The 18,734-nt window shown below is 36.8% G+C and overlaps 1 protein-coding gene across 2 annotated transcripts in view; it reads left to right on the top strand.

Moving 5' to 3' along the window:
- LOC102804390 (bifunctional purine biosynthesis protein ATIC-like) overlaps positions 1-16,779 on the top strand; it is a 57,270-nt gene extending 40,491 nt beyond the window's left edge. For both annotated transcript variants that reach the window (XM_085494586.1, XM_085494584.1), the window contains one exon: positions 15,507-16,779. In XM_085494586.1, coding sequence (XP_085350712.1) covers positions 15,507-15,626 — 120 coding nt within the window. In that variant the 3' untranslated portion in view covers positions 15,627-16,779. The remainder of the gene's footprint in view (positions 1-15,506) is intronic.
- Positions 16,780-18,734: the final 1,955 nt, after the last annotated feature.

Below are 18,734 nucleotides of genomic sequence, written 5' to 3'. Positions count from 1 at the left end.
TTTAGACAGATTGAAAGTTTATACAGGGTTAGAATGGTTGCTAGTGTTATACAGGGTTAGACTGGTTTAGACAGATTGAAAGTTTATACAGGGTTAGAATGGTTGCTAGTTTATACAGGGTTAGACTGGTTTAGACAGATTGAAAATTTATACAGGGTTAGAATGGTTGCTAGTGTATACAGGGTTAGACTGGTTTAGACAGATTGAAAGTTTATACAGGGTTAGAATGGTTGCTAGTTTATACAGGGTTAGACTGTTTAGACAGATTGAAAGTTTATACAGGGTTAGAATGGTTGCTGGTATATACAGGGTTAGACTGGTTTAGACAGATTGAAAGTTTATACAGGGTTAGATTAGTTGCTAGTGTATACAGGGTTAGACTGGTTGCTAGTGTATACAGGGTTAGAGTGGTTTAGACAGATTGAAAGTTTATACAGGGTTAGAATGGTTGCTAGTGTATACAGGGTTAGACTGGTTTAGACAGATTGAAAGTTTATACAGGATTAGAATGGTTGCTAGTGTATACAGGGTTGGACTGGTTTAGACAGATTGAAAGTTTATACAGGGTTAGAATGGTTGCTAGTGTATACAGGGTTAGACTGGTTTAGACAGATTGAAAGTTTATACAGGGTTAGAACGTTGCTAGTGTATACAGGGTTAGACTGGTTGCTAGTGTATACAGGGTTAGACTGATTGCTAGTGTATACAGGGTTAGACTGGTTGCTAGTGTATACAGGGTTAGAGTGGTTTAGACAGATTGAAAGTTTATACAGGGTTAGAACGGCTGCTAGTGTATACAGGGTTAGGCTGGTTTAGACAAGATTGAAAGTTTATACAGGGTTAGAACTGTTGCTAATGTATACAGGGTTAGACTGGTTGCTAGTGTATACAGGGTTAGACTGGTTTAGACAGATTGAAAGTTTATACAGGGTTAGAATGGTTGCTAGTTTATACAGGGTTAGACTGGTTTAGACAGATTGAAAGTTTATACTGGGTTAGAATGGTTGCTAGTGTATACAGGATTAGACTGGTTTAGACAGATTGAAAGTTTATACAGGGTTCGAACTGTTGCTAATGTATACAGGGTTAGACTGGTTTAGACAGATTGAAAGTTTATACAGGGTTAGAATGGTTGCTAGTGTATACAGGGTTAGACTGGTTTAGACAGATTGAAAGTTTATACAGGGTTAGATCAGTTGCTAGTTTATACAGGGTTAGACTGGTTTAGACAGATTAAAAGTTCATGCAGGGTTAGAATGGTTGCTAGTGTATACAGGGTTAGACTGGTTTAGACAGATTGAAAGTTTATACAGGGTTAGAATGGTTGCTAGTGTATACAGGGTTAGACTGGTTTAGACAGATTGAAAGTTAAACAGGGTTAGATCAGTTGCTAGTGTATACAGGGTTAGACGGGTTTAGACAGATTGAAAGTTAAACAGGGTTAGAATGGTTGCTAGTGTATACAGGGTTAGACTGGTTGCTAGTGTATACAGGGTTAGAATGGTTGCTAGTGTATACAGAGTTAGACTGGTTTAGACAGATTGAAAGTTTATACAGGGTCAGACTGGTTGCTAGTGTATACAGGGTTAGACTGGTTTGGACAGATTGAAAGTTTATACAGGGTTAGAACAGTTGCTAGTTTATACAGGGTTAGACTGGTTGCTAGTGTATACAGGGTCAGACTGGTTGCTAGTCTATACAGGGTTAGACTGGTTTAGACAGATTGAAAGTTTATACAGGGTTAGAATGGTTACTAGTGTATACAGGGTTAGACTGGTTTAGACAGATTGAAAGTTTATACAGGGTTAGATCAGTTGCTAGTGTATACAGGGTTAGACTGGTTTAGACAGATTGAAAGTTTATACAGGGTTAGATCAGTTGCTACTGTATACAGGGTTAGACTGGTTTAGACAGATTGAAAGTTTATACAGGGTTAGAATGGTTGCTGGTGTATACAGGGTTAGACTGGTTTGGACAGATTGAAAGTTTCTACAGGGTTAGAACAGTTGCTAGTTTATACAGGGTTAGATTAGTTGCTAGTGTATATAGGGTTAGACTGGTTTAGACAGTTTGCTAGTTTATTCGAGGTTAGACTGGTTTAAACAGGTTGTCAGTTTGCCAGTTTATACAGGGTTAGACTGGTTTAGACAGATTGAAAGTTTATACAGGGTTAGACTGGTTTAGACAGATTGAAAGTTTATACAGGGTTAGAATGGTTGCTAGTGTATACAGGGTTAGACTGGTTTAGACAGATTGAAAGTTTATACAGGGTTAGAATGGTTGCTAGTGTATACAGGGTTAGACTGGTTTAGACAGATTGAAAGTTTATACAGGGTTAGAATGGTTGCTAGTGTATACAGAGTTAGACTGGTTTAGACAGATTGAAAGTTAAACAGGGTTAGATCAGTTGCTAGTGTATACAGGGTTAGACGGGTTTAGACAGATTGAAAGTTAAACAGGGTTAGAATGGTTGCTAGTGTATACAGGGTTAGACTGGTTGCTAGTGTATACAGGGTTAGAATGGTTGCTAGTGTATACAGAGTTAGACTGGTTTAGACAGATTGAAAGTTTATACAGGGTTAGAACTGTTGCTAGTGTATACAGGGTTGGACTGGTTGCTAGTGTATACAGGGTTGGACTGGTTTAGACAGATTGAAAGTTTATACAGGGTTAGAATGGTTGCTAGTGTATACAGGGTTAGACTGGTTGCTAGTGTATACAGGGTTAGACGGGTTTAGACAGATTGAAAGTTATACAGGGTTAGACTGGTTGCTAGTGTATACAGGGTTAGACTGGTTGCTAGTGTATACAGGGTTAGAATGGTTGCTAGTGTATACAGAGTTAGACTGGTTTAGACAGATTGAAAGTTAAACAGGGTTGGAACTGTTGCTAGTGTATACAGGGTTAGACTGGTTGCTAGTGTATACAGGGTTAGACTGGTTGCTAGTGTATACAGGGTTAGACTGGTTGCTAGTGTATACAGGGTTAGAGTGGTTTAGACAGATTGAAAGTTTATACAGGGTTAGAACGGCTGCTAGTGTATACAGGGTTAGGCTGGTTTAGACAGATTGAAAGTTTATACAGGGTTAGAACTGTTGCTAGTGTATACAGGGTTAGACTGGTTGCTAGTGTATACAGGGTTAGACTGGTTTAGACAGATTGAAAGTTTATACAGGGTTAGAATGGTTGCTAGTGTATACAGGGTTAGACTGGTTTAGACAGATTGAAAGTTTATACTGGGTTAGAATGGTTGCTAGTGTATACAGGATTAGACTGGTTTAGACAGATTGAAAGTTTATACAGGGTTCGAACTGTTGCTAATGTATACAGGGTTAGACTGGTTTAGACAGATTGAAAGTTTATACAGGGTTAGATCAGTTGCTAGTTTATACAGGGTTAGACTGGTTTAGACAGATTGAAAGTTTATACAGGGTTAGATCAGTTGCTAATGTATACAGGGTTAGACTGGTTGCTAGTGTATACAGGGTTAGACTGGTTTAGACAGATTGAAAATTTATACAGGGTTAGAATGGTTGCTAGTTTATACAGGGTTAGACTGGTTTAGACAGATTGAAAGTTTATACAGGGTTAGAATGGTTGCTAGTGTTATACAGGGTTAGACTGGTTTAGACAGATTGAAAGTTTATACAGGGTTAGAATGGTTGCTAGTTTATACAGGGTTAGACTGGTTTAGACAGATTGAAAATTTATACAGGGTTAGAATGGTTGCTAGTGTATACAGGGTTAGACTGGTTTAGACAGATTGAAAGTTTATACAGGGTTAGAATGGTTGCTAGTTTATACAGGGTTAGACTGTTTAGACAGATTGAAAGTTTATACAGGGTTAGAATGGTTGCTGGTATATACAGGGTTAGACTGGTTTAGACAGATTGAAAGTTTATACAGGGTTAGATCAGTTGCTAGTGTATACAGGGTTAGACTGGTTGCTAGTGTATACAGGGTTAGAGTGGTTTAGACAGATTGAAAGTTTATACAGGGTTAGAATGGTTGCTAGTGTATACAGGGTTAGACTGGTTTAGACAGATTGAAAGTTTATACAGGATTAGAATGGTTGCTAGTGTATACAGGGTTGGACTGGTTTAGACAGATTGAAAGTTTATACAGGGTTAGAATGGTTGCTAGTGTATACAGGGTTAGACTGGTTTAGACAGATTGAAAGTTTATACAGGGTTAGAACGTTGCTAGTGTATACAGGGTTAGACTGGTTGCTAGTGTATACAGGGTTAGACTGATTGCTAGTGTATACAGGGTTAGACTGGTTGCTAGTGTATACAGGGTTAGAGTGGTTTAGACAGATTGAAAGTTTATACAGGGTTAGAACGGCTGCTAGTGTATACAGGGTTAGGCTGGTTTAGACAAGATTGAAAGTTTATACAGGGTTAGAACTGTTGCTAATGTATACAGGGTTAGACTGGTTGCTAGTGTATACAGGGTTAGACTGGTTTAGACAGATTGAAAGTTTATACAGGGTTAGAATGGTTGCTAGTGTATACAGGGTTAGACTGGTTTAGACAGATTGAAAGTTTATACAGGGTTAGAATGGTTGCTAGTTTATACAGGGTTAGACTGGTTTAGACAGATTGAAAGTTTATACTGGGTTAGAATGGTTGCTAGTGTATACAGGATTAGACTGGTTTAGACAGATTGAAAGTTTATACAGGGTTCGAACTGTTGCTAATGTATACAGGGTTAGACTGGTTTAGACAGATTGAAAGTTTATACAGGGTTAGAATGGTTGCTAGTGTATACAGGGTTAGACTGGTTTAGACAGATTGAAAGTTTATACAGGGTTAGATCAGTTGCTAGTTTATACAGGGTTAGACTGGTTTAGACAGATTAAAAGTTCATGCAGGGTTAGAATGGTTGCTAGTGTATACAGGGTTAGACTGGTTTAGACAGATTGAAAGTTTATACAGGGTTAGAATGGTTGCTAGTGTATACAGGGTTAGACTGGTTTAGACAGATTGAAAGTTAAACAGGGTTAGATCAGTTGCTAGTGTATACAGGGTTAGACGGGTTTAGACAGATTGAAAGTTAAACAGGGTTAGAATGGTTGCTAGTGTATACAGGGTTAGACTGGTTGCTAGTGTATACAGGGTTAGAATGGTTGCTAGTGTATACAGAGTTAGACTGGTTTAGACAGATTGAAAGTTTATACAGGGTCAGACTGGTTGCTAGTGTATACAGGGTTAGACTGGTTTGGACAGATTGAAAGTTTATACAGGGTTAGAACAGTTGCTAGTTTATACAGGGTTAGACTGGTTGCTAGTGTATACAGGGTCAGACTGGTTGCTAGTCTATACAGGGTTAGACTGGTTTAGACAGATTGAAAGTTTATACAGGGTTAGAATGGTTACTAGTGTATACAGGGTTAGACTGGTTTAGACAGATTGAAAGTTTATACAGGGTTAGATCAGTTGCTAGTGTATACAGGGTTAGACTGGTTTAGACAGATTGAAAGTTTATACAGGGTTAGATCAGTTGCTACTGTATACAGGGTTAGACTGGTTTAGACAGATTGAAAGTTTATACAGGGTTAGAATGGTTGCTGGTGTATACAGGGTTAGACTGGTTTGGACAGATTGAAAGTTTCTACAGGGTTAGAACAGTTGCTAGTTTATACAGGGTTAGATTAGTTGCTAGTGTATATAGGGTTAGACTGGTTTAGACAGTTTGCTAGTTTATTCGAGGTTAGACTGGTTTAAACAGGTTGTCAGTTTGCCAGTTTATACAGGGTTAGACTGGTTTAGACAGATTGAAAGTTTATACAGGGTTAGACTGGTTTAGACAGATTGAAAGTTTATACAGGGTTAGAATGGTTGCTAGTGTATACAGGGTTAGACTGGTTTAGACAGATTGAAAGTTTATACAGGGTTAGAATGGTTGCTAGTGTATACAGGGTTAGACTGGTTTAGACAGATTGAAAGTTTATACAGGGTTAGAATGGTTGCTAGTGTATACAGAGTTAGACTGGTTTAGACAGATTGAAAGTTAAACAGGGTTAGATCAGTTGCTAGTGTATACAGGGTTAGACGGGTTTAGACAGATTGAAAGTTAAACAGGGTTAGAATGGTTGCTAGTGTATACAGGGTTAGACTGGTTGCTAGTGTATACAGGGTTAGAATGGTTGCTAGTGTATACAGAGTTAGACTGGTTTAGACAGATTGAAAGTTTATACAGGGTTAGAACTGTTGCTAGTGTATACAGGGTTGGACTGGTTGCTAGTGTATACAGGGTTGGACTGGTTTAGACAGATTGAAAGTTTATACAGGGTTAGAATGGTTGCTAGTGTATACAGGGTTAGACTGGTTGCTAGTGTATACAGGGTTAGACGGGTTTAGACAGATTGAAAGTTATACAGGGTTAGACTGGTTGCTAGTGTATACAGGGTTAGACTGGTTGCTAGTGTATACAGGGTTAGAATGGTTGCTAGTGTATACAGAGTTAGACTGGTTTAGACAGATTGAAAGTTAAACAGGGTTGGAACTGTTGCTAGTGTATACAGGGTTAGACTGGTTGCTAGTGTATACAGGGTTAGACTGGTTGCTAGTGTATACAGGGTTAGACTGGTTGCTAGTGTATACAGGGTTAGAGTGGTTTAGACAGATTGAAAGTTTATACAGGGTTAGAACGGCTGCTAGTGTATACAGGGTTAGGCTGGTTTAGACAGATTGAAAGTTTATACAGGGTTAGAACTGTTGCTAGTGTATACAGGGTTAGACTGGTTGCTAGTGTATACAGGGTTAGACTGGTTTAGACAGATTGAAAGTTTATACAGGGTTAGAATGGTTGCTAGTGTATACAGGGTTAGACTGGTTTAGACAGATTGAAAGTTTATACTGGGTTAGAATGGTTGCTAGTGTATACAGGATTAGACTGGTTTAGACAGATTGAAAGTTTATACAGGGTTCGAACTGTTGCTAATGTATACAGGGTTAGACTGGTTTAGACAGATTGAAAGTTTATACAGGGTTAGATCAGTTGCTAGTTTATACAGGGTTAGACTGGTTTAGACAGATTGAAAGTTTATACAGGGTTAGATCAGTTGCTAATGTATACAGGGTTAGACTGGTTGCTAGTGTATACAGGGTTAGACTGGTTTAGACAGATTGAAAGTTTATACAGGGTTAGAATGGTTGCTAGTTTATACAGGGTTAGACTGGTTTAGACAGATTGAAAGTTTATACAGGGTTAGAATGGTTGCTAGTGTTATACAGGGTTAGACTGGTTTAGACAGATTGAAAGTTTATACAGGGTTAGAATGGTTGCTAGTTTATACAGGGTTAGACTGGTTTAGACAGATTGAAAATTTATACAGGGTTAGAATGGTTGCTAGTGTATACAGGGTTAGACTGGTTTAGACAGATTGAAAGTTTATACAGGGTTAGAATGGTTGCTAGTTTATACAGGGTTAGACTGTTTAGACAGATTGAAAGTTTATACAGGGTTAGAATGGTTGCTGGTATATACAGGGTTAGACTGGTTTAGACAGATTGAAAGTTTATACAGGGTTAGATCAGTTGCTAGTGTATACAGGGTTAGACTGGTTGCTAGTGTATACAGGGTTAGAGTGGTTTAGACAGATTGAAAGTTTATACAGGGTTAGAATGGTTGCTAGTGTATACAGGGTTAGACTGGTTTAGACAGATTGAAAGTTTATACAGGATTAGAATGGTTGCTAGTGTATACAGGGTTGGACTGGTTTAGACAGATTGAAAGTTTTTTTTTTTTTTTTTTTTTTTTTTTTTTTTTTTTTTTTTTTTTAAATTATGTTTTTTTTTTTTTTTTTTCATTTTAACTATCTTTTATTCCATACAATAGAAATTCTTTACAGCACAATGTCAACATACAACAAATGTCACAGCTAGTATAACCCATACAAAATAGACACTGAATACCCATTAACAATTGAAGTCTCCCCACTTGTCCAGGAAAATGGACATTGTATGTCTTCTATTTGAAATTTCTAACTCTATCTTCTGCGTGTAACGTATGTCAGATTTTATGAGATTAAGGCATGGTAGTTCCTTTTTTAATTTACACGTATAGATATTTCTTTTAACAATTATAATTATATGGTTTAGTAGAGGGGAGAAGTCCTTGTCTCCTAATATAATCTGTTTTGCTGACAATGTTCTTGGGCATCCTAGTTTTGTTCCCCATATATTAAAAATTGATGTCCAGACGACTTTAATAGACTCGCATTCGACAAAAAGATGCACTAGGTTCTCGGTGGTACCATGACAAAATGAGCATAAATCTGACGATACTAATGGTGAATTCATATGGAATAACATTTCATTTGTGTACATGATATTGTGGTTTAATTTCCACTGAAACTCCCGTAGTTTGCTGCATAGAGTTACCAAAAAAGGCATGGAATAATAAAATTCCCAATCCTTGTTATCCAGATTACACAAAGTATTAAGAAAGAGTTGACTTTTGGGTGTTGTAAAAACATGGGAGGTGAACAGCTTACGTAATTGCTTTTGGGTGGTATTTTCAAGTATAATTATTTGTTCACCGGTGACTAGACTAATAGGAGGCTCTGGACGTACACAAATTGCACGACTATTCCTCCAGTCTAATGGCAGTGCAGAGATAATGCCATACCACTGAAGTAGCTGAACATAATTGAGCCCTAGTGCCTGGAAATTAGCCCAATTTTTAATTTTACCATTTGTGTCAAATATATCTGCAATATAAATTATTCCTGCATTAAAAAACGCTCTGTAAAAGATACTTTTATTTTGAATGAGGATATTTTTGTTATTCCATATGATTTCATATTCATGCGAGATGTTTTTATTAGGCCGAACTTCACTCCACTGTTTTAGTAAAGTGTAATAGAATAATGGGAGTTTAACATTGAGTAAGTCAACAGAAAAATTACATTTAAAAATGAAATCTCCTCCCACATATTCCAGGTAATTGGTAAAAAATAATTTCCAAGGGTGAAATTTAGGAGATAGGTATCGTTTTACCCACCCAACATTAATGGCTTTTTGCATTGTATGTATATCAATCATACCCAAACCTCCTTGGCCTATGTCTCCTATCAGTGTGCTGCGTGCTACTCTATCGTGTCCTTGCCATATGAATGTATATATTTTAGTATTTATGAGTTTAATATCCCGTTGTAGAATTGGAATATGGTTGAAAATAAATAGTAATTTTGGAATAACAAAAGTTTTAATAATCTGAATTTTGCCAATAATTGTCAAACTACGTCTAGACCAGCATTGCAACACACTATTTAAGCACTTTATTGGTATATTTATGTTCATTTCATATGCTGCTCTAGCATCATAGGAAAAGAAGACACCCACAATTTTGATAGGAGACATAGGCCATTTCACCCCGAACGGTCTGTCTTGACGGAAGCGCCATCTGCCCAACCAAATACCTTCAGTTTTGTCATAATTGACCTTTAACCCTGAAACCAGTGCAAATTTGTTAAAAAGAGAGAGAAGATTTTCGCCCGATTTTACATCTGCGACAAAGCAGGTAAGATCGTCGGCATAGGCTGAGCTTTTAATTTGTTGTCCACCAATAGATATCCCTTTAATCCCGTCGCTGTGTTTCTGATTAAGTAACAAAAGCTCCAGAGACAAAATAAACAGTATTGGGGATAGGGGGTCTCCTTGTCTAACCCCCCTAGAAAGGCCGAAAAATCCAGTTGATTCACCCCTGTTCATTACACAGCTCACCGGGTCAGTATAAAAGCATTGCACCCAACGTAGGACGGAAGGACCAAAATTAAATATTTCTAGACATTGGAACATATAATTCCACTCTAGGCTGTCAAAGGCCTTTTGAAAATCGACAGCAAGAAGTATGCCAGTGTCGTTATTATCTTTCGTGTAGTTCATCACACCCTCAATTACACGAACACATTCCCCAATTGATCTATTTTTAATAAATGCGGTTTGTGATTCCCCAATTAACTTGTCTAATACTTTTTCTAATCTTTTGGCAAGGATTCTAGCAGCAATTTTGTAGTCAGTGTTAAGCAGGGTAATTGGTCTCCAGTTAGACAGATACCTCTTATCTTTGTCCTTTTTCTCAATGAGGGTAATAACTCCTTGACGTTGACTACTGGACATGTAACCAAGTTCTGTGGCCGAATTTAGAGAGTTAATTACATAAGAACCAACCCACTGCCAAAATGTCAAATAGAACTCGACCGTTAGGCCATCATTTCCAGGGGTTTTATTTTTATTCATACTTTTAAGGGCATTGAATGCCTCCTGCAACGTAAGAGGCCCCTCACAAAATTCCTTGTCATTGTTCCTGAGTCTGGGAATGTCATTGAGCTGGGAAAGAAGATGAGTCATTTCGTAGTCTCTGGGGTGGCTTTGTGTAGTGTAAAGACTGGAAAAGAAATTACGAATCTGGGTTTGAATAGCATGGTGGTCTGTTGTTAAATTTCCTGACGTATCAAATAGTTGGGTAATCTGGGACTTTTTTGCATTGTGCTTTTCCAAACTTAAAAAATATTTTGTGTTCTTTTCCCCTAGTTCATACCAATCTACACGTGCGCGTATGAGGGCCCCCCTAGCCAAATATTCGTACTCCAAATCTAAATCTCTACGAACGTTTGCAATTTCAACTTTTAAATTCTCACAGTCATTCAGACTAAGTTCTATATCAAGAGATTCCAGCTTGGCTTCAAGTAAATTCCTCGACTCTCGTCGTTTTCTTGCCATGCGTTTCCCAAATAAAATAGAATTAATTTTTATTTTAAATTTCATAAACTCCCATAGGCCTTGGGGATTGTTTGGGTTATTATATTCCTTCTCCCAGTTTTGTAAATTATTTTTAATCAATTCAATATATTCATTATTTATTAGATAGCTGTTGTTCAATTTCCAATATGAATTCCCCAATCTCCCCCCTTGGTCTCCGATATAAATAGTAACAGCAGAGTGATCAGATAATGCATTGGGCACAATATCACATTTTGATATCGACGTTTGCAACGAATTACTGACAAGAAAATAGTCAAGACGACTCTGAATTAATGTCGGACGTAATCGTCTCCACGTATAACGTCTCCTAGTTGGGTTTCTAATTCTCCAGATATCTGTTAAATCAAATTGTGTCATGATATTTTCCATGGCTTTTATAGAACTTTCCCAGACCACTGGATTACCCCCTGACCTATCAAGTTTATTATATAGAGTTAGGTTATGGTCCCCTCCCCAAATAATTTCCAGTTCCAGGTTTGATTGAAAATCTTCTAGAAAAGTAGAAAGTTCATGGAGAAATATGTGGTGTTCGGCTTTAGAGGTTGGGGCATACGTATTGATAAAAAGATAAGATGTGTTTGCTATATTGATTGAGACTATGACTAATCTTCCGTCCTTGTCAATTTTTACATGGTTAATTTGATAGTCCGAGACACTAATGATAGTTAATGTCCCCTTGCTAGCAGAGCTTCCATGAGAAAATATATAGTGGCCTGGTAAGAGGTTTTGCCAGCTAAGTTCATCTTTTGGGGTAGAATGACACTCTTGAAGCATAATGACATTATATTTACCATCGTTTAGCCATTGGAAAACCTTCTCTCTCTTTTTGGCGTCAGCAAGTCCCCGGACATTCAGGGAAATTATATTTATGTTGGTAGATATTTATCCTTTATGTAGAAAACTATATATGGGTAACGGTATGCTGCATTGTAAGACTGGAGGGAAGATAGCTCTGAAAAACCAACAAACAAAAAATTAAAGTACAAGTATAAATTGTGCCAAGTTGCTACAACGCCATTGGACACACACAGAGCACAATAAACAATAAATACAAACAAACAAAAACTAAAGATAAATAAAGCCATCAAGGTGCTGTTTTTGAGGTAACTATCTACCCAGCAAATTATACAATATTACATTTAATTAAACATATGCCACTTACTTATTAAATATTCAGTTTGAAATGGCTAAATAAATTAATAACTGAATAATTAAACCACACTGTCAATCAATTAACGGACAATCAGTCAGTCAATCGATCGATCAATCACGCAATTGACAATCAACCAAATACGGACTTCGTATACGGAATTCTAATCACGTTGGCTGTTTGCTATTGTTACATAATGTAACATGTGACATTCAAATTCAAATCATGTTGGATAAGAGGACATTATGTAACAAGAATCTAAACCCATTTATAATAGTTGCAATGATTAATTCATTACATCCATCATTTAATTCGTTACCTTCAGTTCTGAATTCGAATTACAAATTGCTTTTGTTTTGTTTCTTAATTGTTTGAAAGGAAAGCAGAATAAGGTGAATTTTACCGTAAAATCTAACTGAAAATATGTTCTAAACCGAATGAAATAACATTTTGGCTTGGTTAGAATTTAATTTAGCACATAACCAACATGCAGGTGAGCACCGCTCTTAGTTGTTGAATATGGTTGGTATGCGGTAAACGGAGGTATTAATTGAGTGGTAAAAATTTTAACCAAAACATAACCAACCGGTCAAGTTAAGTAAATAAATAAATGTTGCATAAAGAAGCAAATTGTTTTAGAATAAACATCTAAAAAACAGTGTATATTATGTGCCTGGTTTGACATATTCTTTGTCATTTATGTACAACTTGCCGTTATGAAAACGGACACGTTTACCATCCTTATAAGCTCTATTCATTACGTCACGGTAACTTCGTTTAATGTTATAGTCTGCTGGACAAAGATCCACTTGCACAAATATACTGGTGTTTTTTAACACTTCTCGGCGCATAGATAAAATTTTCCGGCGCTGCAATCGTAGTGGAAACTTGACGATGATATGTCTAGGTGAAGTACGAGAAGAATCTCTGCTCTTTGACACAACAGGTGTGCGATGGGCATTGTCTATCACAATGTCAGGAATACTAAATTTGTCTTTAATAAGTGATCTAATAACATTCTCACAATCTTCGCCGCTTTGTTCCGGTATACCACCAAACCGCAAGTTATAATTACGAGAGTAACGCTCCAGGTTGAGTTGGGCATTACCATTTGATGTAATTTTCTCGTTTGCCACTGATAATTCTCTATGCAGTTGACCTACATGTTTTTCTAGCTCGGCAAGCCTGGACTTTACATTAGTTACTTCTTTGTCAATAAAAGTCGTCCCATTTTCTAACTCGTCTACCCTTTTTTCTACTGACACAACACGTGCCGTGATAGCTTTCTGTTCCGCTAGAATGCTGTTTACTGTTTCGGAAACACCATCTACTGTACTCACCAAATCTTTTAGACATTCCTTTATCAGCATTTTCATTGAACTCACAGACAGACATTGACTCACATTACCGAGTTCCGAAGCATCGTCACCAGTGGCGTCGCCATCTTGAAAATATTTCGAGGTCTGCTGGTCACCGGCTGCAGGTGAATGAATTTTCGATTTTGAACGAAGTTCCAATGGCATAATGATGTCGTAAATTCACAAATCGTTGAGAGTGGCTATAATTGACCAAATACAAGTTGTACTGAGCTGTTATCGCTACTGTAGTGGCATAAAACAGAAATTCTCTGCTGAGCGATGTTACCACTGACTTCACTCCACACTCATGACGTCATTTATACAGGGTTAGAATGGTTGCTAGTGTATACAGGGTTAGACTGGTTTAGACAGATTGAAAGTTTATACAGGGTTAGAATGGTTGCTAGTTTATACAGGGTTAGACTGTTTAGACAGATTGAAAGTTTATACAGGGTTAGAATGGTTGCTGGTATATACAGGGTTAGACTGGTTTAGACAGATTGAAAGTTTATACAGGGTTAGATCAGTTGCTAGTGTATACAGGGTTAGACTGGTTGCTAGTGTATACAGGGTTAGAGTGGTTTAGACAGATTGAAAGTTTATACAGGGTTAGAATGGTTGCTAGTGTATACAGGGTTAGACTGGTTTAGACAGATTGAAAGTTTATACAGGGTTAGAACGTTGCTAGTGTATACAGGGTTAGACTGGTTGCTAGTGTATACAGGGTTAGACTGATTGCTAGTGTATACAGGGTTAGACTGGTTGCTAGTGTATACAGGGTTAGAGTGGTTTAGACAGATTGAAAGTTTATACAGGGTTAGAACGGCTGCTAGTGTATACAGGGTTAGGCTGGTTTAGACAAGATTGAAAGTTTATACAGGGTTAGAACTGTTGCTAATGTATACAGGGTTAGACTGGTTGCTAGTGTATACAGGGTTAGACTGGTTTAGACAGATTGAAAGTTTATACAGGGTTAGAATGGTTGCTAGTGTATACAGGGTTAGACTGGTTTAGACAGATTGAAAGTTTATACAGGGTTAGAATGGTTGCTAGTTTATACAGGGTTAGACTGGTTTAGACAGATTGAAAGTTTATACTGGGTTAGAATGGTTGCTAGTGTATACAGGATTAGACTGGTTTAGACAGATTGAAAGTTTATACAGGGTTCGAACTGTTGCTAATGTATACAGGGTTAGACTGGTTTAGACAGATTGAAAGTTTATACAGGGTTAGAATGGTTGCTAGTGTATACAGGGTTAGACTGGTTTAGACAGATTGAAAGTTTATACAGGGTTAGATCAGTTGCTAGTTTATACAGGGTTAGACTGGTTTAGACAGATTAAAAGTTCATGCAGGGTTAGAATGGTTGCTAGTGTATACAGGGTTAGACTGGTTTAGACAGATTGAAAGTTTATACAGGGTTAGAATGGTTGCTAGTGTATACAGGGTTAGACTGGTTTAGACAGATTGAAAGTGTATACAGGGTTAGAATGGTTGCTAGTGTATACAGGGTTAGACTGGTTTAGACAGATTGAAAGTTTATACAGGGTTAGAACGTTGCTAGTTTATACAGAGTTAGACTGGTTTAGACAATTTGAAAGTTTATACTGGGTTAGAATGGTTGCTAGTGTATACAGGGTTAGACTGGTTTAGACAGATTGAAAGTAAAACAGGGTTAGAACTGTTGTTAGTGTATACAGGGTTAGACGGGTTTAGACAGATTGAAAGTTTATACAGGGTTAGATCAGTTGCTAGTGTATACAGGGTTAGACTGGTTGCTAGTGTATACAGGGTTAGACTGGTTTAGACAGATTGAAAGTTTATACAGGGTTAAACCGAGACAGGCTGCTAATTTATATGGGGTTAGACAGGTTGCTAGTTCATACAAGGTTAGACTGGTTTAAACAGGTTGCTAGTTTATTCAGTTTTAGACTGGTTCAGACAGGTTACCAGTTAATAAATGTTAAACCGGTTTTGACTGGTTGCTAGTTTATACAGGGCTATACCGGTTTAAAGTCATTGCCAGTTTATACATGGTTAGACTGGTTTAGACATTGCCATTTTATTTTACAGGGTGAGACTGGTTTAGACAGGATTATACCAATTTCTAGTTTGTACAGGGTTATATTGGTTTACACAGGGCTACACTAGTTGAGGCAAATTTCAAACAAAATTAGACTGGTCTAGAACTCGTTTAACTGAGTGGAATTTTTTTTATATTTTCAGAGTGGTGTTCAATACATTGCTTCACCATCGGGATCAACTCAAGACCAGGTTATAACTGAAGCATGTGACGACCATTCCATTGCATTAGTATTCACAAATACCAGACTATTCCATCACTAGATATGACATCATGTGATGTTATACAACACTGGATGGAGATAAATGTATGCAACTGAATGAAATAGACCCTGTGAATCCAACAACTACTGTAGAATACTTCATTTCGCTGGGAATTAATTTTCACTATTTTTGCTGAAAGACTGGTTCAGTGAAAATAAAATCCAGCAAATATACTGTTGTTCCTATATTTTACATTCAACTCATCAAAAATCAGGGAAAGTAAATTCCACACAAAACACCCAACAAGCTTATTCAGCAAAAATTAGTTCCTGCTAAAATAAAGTATTTTACAGTAAGATACAACAAAACCATGATACACGGATCTACAAGTGACAACTTTTGTTAACAAATGTTGATCTATATATCACGCGATGGTTCAAGTTTACTGCCTTCAACAATCTGCAACATTTTTGTTGCAAGGAATAGAATGAGTCAACAATTTGATTAAAGTATGTCAACATTGCAGATAAACATTAGTTGTCAACAAAATCTGATCTGTAGATCTCGCGATGGTTCAAGTTTACTGCCTTCAACAATCTGAAACATTTTTGCTGCAAGGAATAGAATAAGTCAACAATTTGATTAAAGTATGTCAACATTGCAGATAAACATTTGTCAACAAAATCTGACCATAACATTTGTAATCACTTCTGTAACGTGGAATGTATTAACGCTGCTTTCCAAACTAGAGCTATATGATGCACATGTTGTCAATTTATTTTTATTTGGACTTGAATCACAATCCTTGATCAGAAAAATGTTATCAGTTAGATTTTTAGTATATTTCTTCTTAGTCTATCATTGTGTCACTATGGCAACATATGTATACAGAAGAATGTATTCAATTTAAAGGCACAATAATAAACAATGAGATCTCACTGCATTTCAACCTTGTATGAAAAAAAGTTGCATGCCCTTATTTTCATCCACCCTTGAATCACATTATACATTGTATTTTGCGAGTCTTGTATCTGAGGCTGTCCTGACTATTGTTTCAATGCAAAGCTATGACGAGTAAAATACAGTAGTAATAGATGCTGAGGATGATAATTTAGTAAACTTTAATTGCTTAATGTCACTGCCAACCTGCTTCTGTTATTTACCTTTGTTGTTAAATTTTGATCTGAATTCTCATTAAATACTAAAAAGCACAGACTGCTGTATGGTTGTTATCATTACCCACAATGCATCACTGATGATACTTGTAACTTGGCCTAGTTTTCATTACACAACTATACTCACCCATGTGCAATGAATCCTGTTTCAAGGTACATGTTGTATATGTGACTATTTGAAGTGAAGTTTTGATCTGGATGTGATATGATGTGCACTGGATAACAACTTTATCCCTTGGAATATTCTTCAGTAACTAATTAATACTTTATCGTGTCTTTTTTTTAAACATGTAACACCAAGGTCGCCATATAAAGACACCTGAGATGACATTCTTACACGTGGGGGACAATACGTTGCGATTTTTATGGAATATAACGAAAATTAGTATGCAAAATTATCTGTTACACAACCAGCACCAATCACCACAGTAGAACGACTTGTAATAAACTCAGGATTTATTTACCTAACGGAAATCCGGAGACTTAAAATACAATATTAAAATTATAACAGAACCTGCAGTATGCAGGGATGAGAATTTCCGTGGATCTGCGAAATTCTACACCCCAGGGATTGATTTTCTAAAACATCTAAATCCGAAGAGAAAATGTTAGGGGGGTAAGAATACAAATCTTGTTCATTCAAAATTGACTATCGGCAAGTGTGAGGTCCAGGGAAAGGCGCAGTGTCTGTATTGTAACGATTTGATTAATTATGGTTCTCTGACCCCAGCTACTTTACTTTCAGCTGAAAATTAAAATTCTCATCTCTGAATATGCCCTTGATATACATCGATAAATTCTTGGCAGTGTGATCTTATTGTCCAAGTATGACGTAATTATCTGCCATTTTGTCATCCTAGTTTGTGGCCTGATGTTATTGCGAGTATCCACTGATGTAAGGAGGCCCTCAAGTTGTAAAATTGGGTCAGATTTTTGTTTTTTTTGTTTTCAAACTCGTGAAAACTAAGGGTATCGTAAATAGTCGAGGTATATGGGAATCAATCAAACGCATGCTAGATATTAAACACAAAAATCAAAGTGTTTCTTTCAGTCTTTTGTATTTAAATACAGATCAACCCGAGGTTCAAAGTCACCACTATCCCCTCAGGGACCCTGGGGATCAAACAACGGTCCGGAATCATTATTCTTTAGAGGAAAATTTTTTTTAACTGCTTAAAATGGTGGGTTTTTAATATTTGGGCCTAATACGCGACCCAATATTTCATATTTTTCGATCGATCGGTCGCTGAGGGCAACAAAACAATTTGGTTTTTTTTACCTAATCAAGGAACATATATCATGTGTACTTGAAAACCACAAATCTTGTATTTGTAAGTGTGTAATCACTTTTTAGAGTCTGCCTTACTAAAACTAAATTATGAAATGTTGGTTTAGAAAGCAGTGTGATGATTGGTTGCTGTTCCTCCAAAAGGTTTTCCATACAAGCTATGTCCACAGGCAGCAATAAACAAATAACCGTATACAAAAATCTAATTGGTGCTTTCATACTGAGATAATTTGCATTAAACAAGCAGCCTGTTGGCTGAGATAGCTCCACTGTTAGCAATGCACATTGCAATTAAAGAAGAGAAGATATCATTAGAAAATGAATATGTATAGTATCAAAGCAATCAGACTTGCTGTTTTCAACAAGAATTCAAAAATATCACTTTTCACCAAAAATTACAAAAATATTCATCAAAATTAGATAATTGAAGATATCACCACGAAATGAACAAATCTGAGAGAGGTCCACATGTAGTACCTATATATGTAATATCAAAGCAATTGGACTTGTGGTTTTTTAACAAGAAGTCAAAAATATCACTTTTTACCATAAATGACAAAAATATTCACCAAAATTAGAGAATTGAAGATATCATGAAATGGACAAATCTAAGAGGTCTACCCAAGGTACATATAGACCGAGTATCAAAGTCGAAAAAGTAAAACATTGACACGAACGCCGACAGACAATCACTCATATGATAAG

The sequence above is a fragment of the Saccoglossus kowalevskii genome, chromosome 20, assembly GCF_978046115.1.
Source record: "Saccoglossus kowalevskii chromosome 20, keSacKowa6.1, whole genome shotgun sequence".
NCBI classification, from domain to species: Eukaryota; Metazoa; Hemichordata; class Enteropneusta; family Harrimaniidae; genus Saccoglossus; species Saccoglossus kowalevskii.
The sequence above is the reverse complement of the archived record's forward strand: the minus strand, read 5'-3'. Positions and strand labels throughout refer to the sequence as shown.